Raw genomic sequence first — 6,178 nt, forward strand, 5'->3', positions numbered from 1 at the left:
GTATATAATGCAAGTACAAGTAATTTCAATGGATTATAACAAAAAAAAAAAGACAGAAAATAGACATAATACTGAACACGAATTATATATAAAAAAAACAATGTAATAAATCTGGTTTATGTAAGAAAAGATAATTAACATATCATTATAAATATATGTATTTCAATATAATGCTTTTATAATGTTAAATAATGTACATTTATTTGTTTACAGGTTAAATATGTAAGCAGGCTGCCTTGTACCACCGGCCACCACCTGGGGGTCTGAATGTCACAGAAGAGGAGATGGTGGATCTGGGTCAAAAGACTCCAAGTCCCAGAATCCCCAGCGGCAATCAATGCTGACCAGGCTCACCAGTAAGGCACGGTATAAAAAGACAAAGAAACAGCACTTTATTGTCGTACCTTTGTAGATGGGCGAATAGCGGGTAAAAACTGGGGTTAATTAAACCTTTTTTTTTTATGTCTAAGCATGTCAAGACTGCTCGGACAAATCTGCCTACCCCAGGGTTGGTGGTTCGAATCCAGTGCCGATCACAGTAAAATATCAGTAACCCAATAAATCCCTTTTTCATTTCCCTCATCACTACTCAAAGCAGAACTCACAATAGGTAGTAAAAATAATAATAAGAATAAGTAAAACTATTAAAAAAAACAAATAAACCCTGCACTTGAGTCCACCTCCGTCTTTCTGAAGACCATTAAAGGAGCAATCAGTCGTTTTCTCCAATGTCATTTTCCATCAGGTTATAAAACACACTAATACCGACATCTAGTGGACTGGATGTTTATATTATGTAATTAATAACATTCTCATATATTTCAGTCCATTTTCAAAATGTTAAAAATGGCCATCCCCAAGTGGAAGACCTGTTCTATGAAGCTTAAACTGCATTCAGAAATTACAAAGTAAAATTCATAATTCAATAAATTTACCGACAAAAAAAATATATTCATAAATATCAGTTACTAATTTGGTGATTTAAAAAGATTTTCATTGCTTTCAAGGCCTTTCTGTGGCTGCTGTTGTGTCAGGACATACTGCTGTCTACTCCATGTGACACTGCCTCCATCTGGACAGGCGAAATAATACGGTTTAGAAGGCAGATCAAAACCCCACCTGTGCAGTTATCACAAACATCAGACAATTAGTTTGAAGCAGCCACTGGAGATGCACTGCACTGCAGAGAATATGATAATAACATCAATACCACTTTATACACAATTATTTGTGCTGTTGTGTCTTTTTGATCATTTATGTAAAATAAACTTGAACGTCTAAATGAATGAAATCTGAGTGTGCTGTGCAAAAACAAATGATTTATTATAAGAGAGTAAGTTTTATTCCCCTCAAAGGAAATTAACTTTGAACATAGACTCTTCCACTGATAAACGAAGCCAGAAATACAGTCAAAAATGAACTGTTCAAATGAACATATTTCCAAACCCAGCACAAAATTATTATAAATATTTGTTGAGAATAAGTTATAATAAATATACCACTCACTCAATACAGCTCCAGTAATATGTTTACTTTCTCCTTGTTAGAAGTAAGAATATTTTATTCTGAGAATTGTATATATTAAATTTTTAAATATTATTTGATGGCATAAGCTTGGGTCTCTGTTGCACTTTTGCTGACATTAAGCATTGAACATGCAGATCTTAAGCTTGCGCAGCTTATTGTAAATACACCCACAGTGTATCAGCAGGATGGTGCAACTGCCTTGTTTATTTCTGACCTGTCTCTGCTCTCTATAAAAGGTCTTTCATTTCTAAACCTGGTGTACAAGTTTCAACCACAAATGCCACATATGCATGGTTCATGTTGCAAAACAACTGTTTATTCATACTTTGAACTATACATTCATACTTATGACTATATTCTCCACTCTGAGGATTTTGTACACTTCACACTGTTATTATGGCTCAATTTTTTTTCCCTTAAAAAAATCCACTGAACAATAAAGTGAAAGCAGGCTAATAAAGTAGAGCTAGAGATGGACAATAGTCTCAAATTGTAGAACTACAATGTTTTTTTATCCCAAAATAAAAGGGATTCTCAGTTCAGCTAACAAACCTGGAACGTAGTATGCAGCTTTGATTAAAGTAGCAATCACAATAGCAAAAATATGAAATGAATAACACACACCAACACACCAATTTAAGCGCTATAGTGTGAGTTGCCCAAATGGCTGTTTAGTTCAGAATCTCTGATAGATCTAGGTCAACAGGTGGTGCTGCTTTTTGGGGACTGATTGCTGCTTTAAAGAGCAGTTTAGTCATAACTGTCAACTTTAAAATCTATTTATCAATCTATTTACTCAGAAAGAGGTATAAATCAAACATTCCAGGCCAGTTTGGGTTTTAAGCTACTTATTATTTCACTTTGTAAATCTGTAAACCACAGGTTTAAAAATTTAAATTTTAAACATTCTGTTAATGCTTTAATAAAAGTTAGGAAAATCATTTTTAATGGAAATACATGAACATTAATTAAACTGAAAAATAAAAACAGTCTAAATTGAAAACTGGGCAGTTTGATCATAGAAAAAAACAAATATGTAGGTGTGCAGTGTGTGATCTACACCTCCATTTGGTTGATTAATTATTAGTGTTTTATTTTTGATCCCAAATATAATAAAATTATAAAATATCTGTATATGTAATAATTTTAATTCATAATTACCTGAGAAATAATATGAAATTCCTTAAAAAAGCATGTGGCATTTATCAGATATAAATATTTTCCTGCATTTATTTATCTAGATTATCTACATTAATCTAGAGTTCAGCTAGTTACTTCTGTCTTGCCATGGCCCTCTGATTGTTTTTGTCTCTTAAAGGAACAATATGTAAATTTTTACATTACAATTACAGTTTCAAAATTATTCTGATGCTAAACTGACCTGTGACAGGGAGAACTGAGCCTCTGTAAGTGCTACTCTGAGCTCAGCACTGCAGAAATGGCACTATGTAACCTTTGGAGGAGGGTAGGAAAACACATCCCCTCCCCCTTGATTGTGTGGTAAAAATAGATTGCACTAGGGGGAACCCCAGGTACAAAAAACCCAAATCTTACCTAATGTTCCTTTTAAGATTTCCAAGAAGTAGACAAATCCTATAAATACAGCATAACAGTTAATACAACTTAACAAACTAGAAGAGAAACTTTAGAAATTCAGCAAAGCGTAAAAGTAGAAAAGAGAGTTCTTCTGTGCTGTAGGCTACCTCATAGTCTGCTGTTTTCACATTGCTCATAAATTCATATGGGTCTTCATTGTGGCTTTGCTTATCTCCACACTGCATTCAATTTGAAAGAAAACGTGAATTAGTGATCAATAGACACACGATCTCTCACTGGGATTTAATTATGCATTTGCTCTGTACCTGTCAATTTTATAAGTAGGCTAATAAATAGAGTTCTTACAGATTTTGTTCTTTTTAATAGTTAGCAGTGGAGGAAGGATAGTCCTGTTTTGTGAATAAATTCTACTGAAGTGATGCAAATAATAATAATACTGCATTAATGTCTAAATAATCAGTCTTAAAAGCTTGTAAATTTAATTCAGAGAAAAGATACATATATACACTTACTTTTGATGTTCTCCTGTCCATGCTTATATACAGATTCTCAGACCTGTTTTGCTCAAAAGATGGTTTAAACCTGCATTCTGGAAATGAAGTATGATATTTGGTAAAATCTATTATAGTACCACAATATAATCTAACCTTTCGAAATAATGAAATGTCTGAAGTCAGTAACATGCAGAAATTATATAGAATTTTGAATAAATGGCTTACTTTGTTTAAGGAGAATGATCAGAATCACTGCAAACGTGACTACTACAGTCACCACCACCACCAGAATTATCAGCCATTTAGAAAACGTCTCCTCTGGGGGTCTGTAACAAAATGCACTTCTTTTCACAAAAATATATATCACTGCTTTCACACAGAAAACTATCTCTAAATCATTCTCTTTTTTATTCATTATCTGTAACTGCTTATATAGTTCAGAGTGTTTGTGGGTCCAAGGTTCGAACACACCCTGTATGGGGGGCAAGTCCTTCACGGGGCACCACACACTCACACATTCACTCACACCTATGGACATTTTCGCAGGGCCAATTCACCTATCAGTGTATAATATATAATTAAAATTCGTTACACTTGGTTTTTGCCCAATCCTCTAATACTAAAGTGTAATTTTAGTGTGGTGAAGTGAAGGGAGCAGTGTTTACCTGTCCGGAATGTGTGGTGTTATCTCGTTAACTGAATAATTTCTCATGGTGATGTGAACAGGCATCTGTAGATCCCCGGCTGAACAGTGGTACCATCCAGAGTGCTTCATCTCCAGGTTACTCATGTTAACTTTGAGCTGTTTACCCGAGTTAATGACCTTAACTGAGGCTCCATCTATATGATCCATTTCTCCCTTCACACACTTTCCATCCAGTTTACACCACTTCTTTGTTGTCTGATAATTATGAAAGCAGGTAATCTCCAGGTTGCTGCCCACAGTGCCAGTTACCATCTGATTTTCCACATACAGTTCAGGAAGCCCTAATGAGAGCAGTCAGAGGATGTAAGGCAAAGAAATGGCACGTCTAGATTTTTATTCATTCATTGTCTATTCATTCATTGTCTCTCCTCAAAACACTACATTGTGAATATAAAATAATAAGGAATCTTACCTTTTGTGACCTGTAGCCAAAAATATTGCTTCTCATCAGCCTGACTGTTGATTTCAACAGAACACCAGTAATAACCGGTGTCTTTACTCTGTACATTGTTCATTGTCACAGTGAAGGTACTCTTCTCATCGTCTGAGATGGATATTGTGTTGTGACTTAGTTGCTGCTTAGATTTCACAACAGTTGTGCAGAATATCCAAATTCCACCAGAACATAAGTACTTTACATGAGCCTTATATTTTTCATTATATGAACAAGGGATTGTGATGGATTTTCCTTGTTGTACAGACACTTGTCTGAGTGTGACGATGTTCTGGGTACCTGCTGGGATAAGATAACTCAAAGTTAGAAATTAATATTTAGTGTTCCCAATGTTGCCTTTATTACAGTGCTCATGAGATTAAATCTGAACTTTTAAATTATACAAACCCCATTTCCAAAAAAACTTCTGGATACTGTGCAATATAAAGTACAAATATAATACATGTGGAAAAAGCTAAATGCAATAATGTGCAAATCATTTCATTGAAATTAAAATGCCATATTTAATTGAAAATAATGACAGAGACAACATTTTGAATGTTGAAACCTATAAAGTTCATTGTTTTTCTTATAACAATTCCACTTTTCCTCAGTCCATATAAACTGGGCTTGGGCCCAGAGAAGATGGAGGTGTTTCTGGATTCTGTTTATGTCTTGTTTCTAGTAACATTTGTGAGTGTAAATGTGCAATTGTGTATGTAGCGATGAACTGTGTTCACAGACAATTTTTATTTATTCTTTTAAGTGTTTCTGAGATCATGCAGAAACTTATCTGTTTTTAGATTCAGTGATTCAGTGCCATCAAGAGCCCTAAGATCACAGCCAGTATAGGAAAAAGGCCTTGTCCCTTTCATATAAAGATTTCTCATACAGTATTTAAGTGTGTGTGTGTGTGTGTGTGTGTGTGTATATATGAAAATAATGAGATTACAGTAAATGACAAATGAATTGCAACATGAGTATTTTATCTCATGTTTTATCTCTCTTTTTTTTTAAATAATCTGAATAATTTTGTGGTCTTAGATCTTCTAGAAGGTTGTTCCAGAGTTTGGAAAATAATACGTAACGCTGCACCTCTGCTTTTCATCTTGAACTTGAATTGAACTCATTGCCACATAAGGAAGTACCATTTAGCAAGTATGAGCACCCACTACCTACTGACCCTGTGCTCCTTTTATCTCAGGTGAGTGCTGTAAGTGGGTGAAACCAATGCGGTGGTCACAGCGCTCATAAAATCTCTTGCCACTTCTAGATAGCAGTGGGTGAAAGCATGGTGAAAGTGGTAAAAGACTTTACAGAAATATAAATGCAAATGTCTTAAGCAGGTTGCAAATTATACAATGACAATTGGGGGCCTCAACTTTTTCTTCAAGCCATAATGGGAAACCAGTACAGGGCAGACGCGTGCTTCAGTAAACTGCAGTCTTACAATCCTTACAG

General features: G+C 34.7%; 1 protein-coding gene across 1 annotated transcript; it reads right to left on the reverse strand.

Moving 5' to 3' along the window:
* Positions 1-998: 998 nt before the first annotated feature.
* On the reverse strand, positions 999-4,814 carry si:ch1073-59l16.1 (polymeric immunoglobulin receptor). The gene is made up of 7 exons (XM_066682831.1): positions 4,697-4,814; positions 4,244-4,565; positions 3,804-3,904; positions 3,597-3,673; positions 3,231-3,302; positions 3,082-3,120; positions 999-1,119 (listed from the first exon to the last, which is right to left on the reverse strand). Exons 1-6 carry the CDS (start codon positions 4,797-4,799, stop codon positions 3,094-3,096), a joined length of 702 nt encoding a protein of 233 aa, XP_066538928.1. The 5' UTR covers positions 4,800-4,814; the 3' UTR covers positions 999-1,119; positions 3,082-3,093.
* Between the last annotated feature and the right edge of the window lie 1,364 nt (positions 4,815-6,178).

Source organism: Hoplias malabaricus, chromosome 10 (assembly GCF_029633855.1).
Source record: "Hoplias malabaricus isolate fHopMal1 chromosome 10, fHopMal1.hap1, whole genome shotgun sequence".
NCBI lineage: Eukaryota > Metazoa > Chordata > Actinopteri > Characiformes > Erythrinidae > Hoplias > Hoplias malabaricus.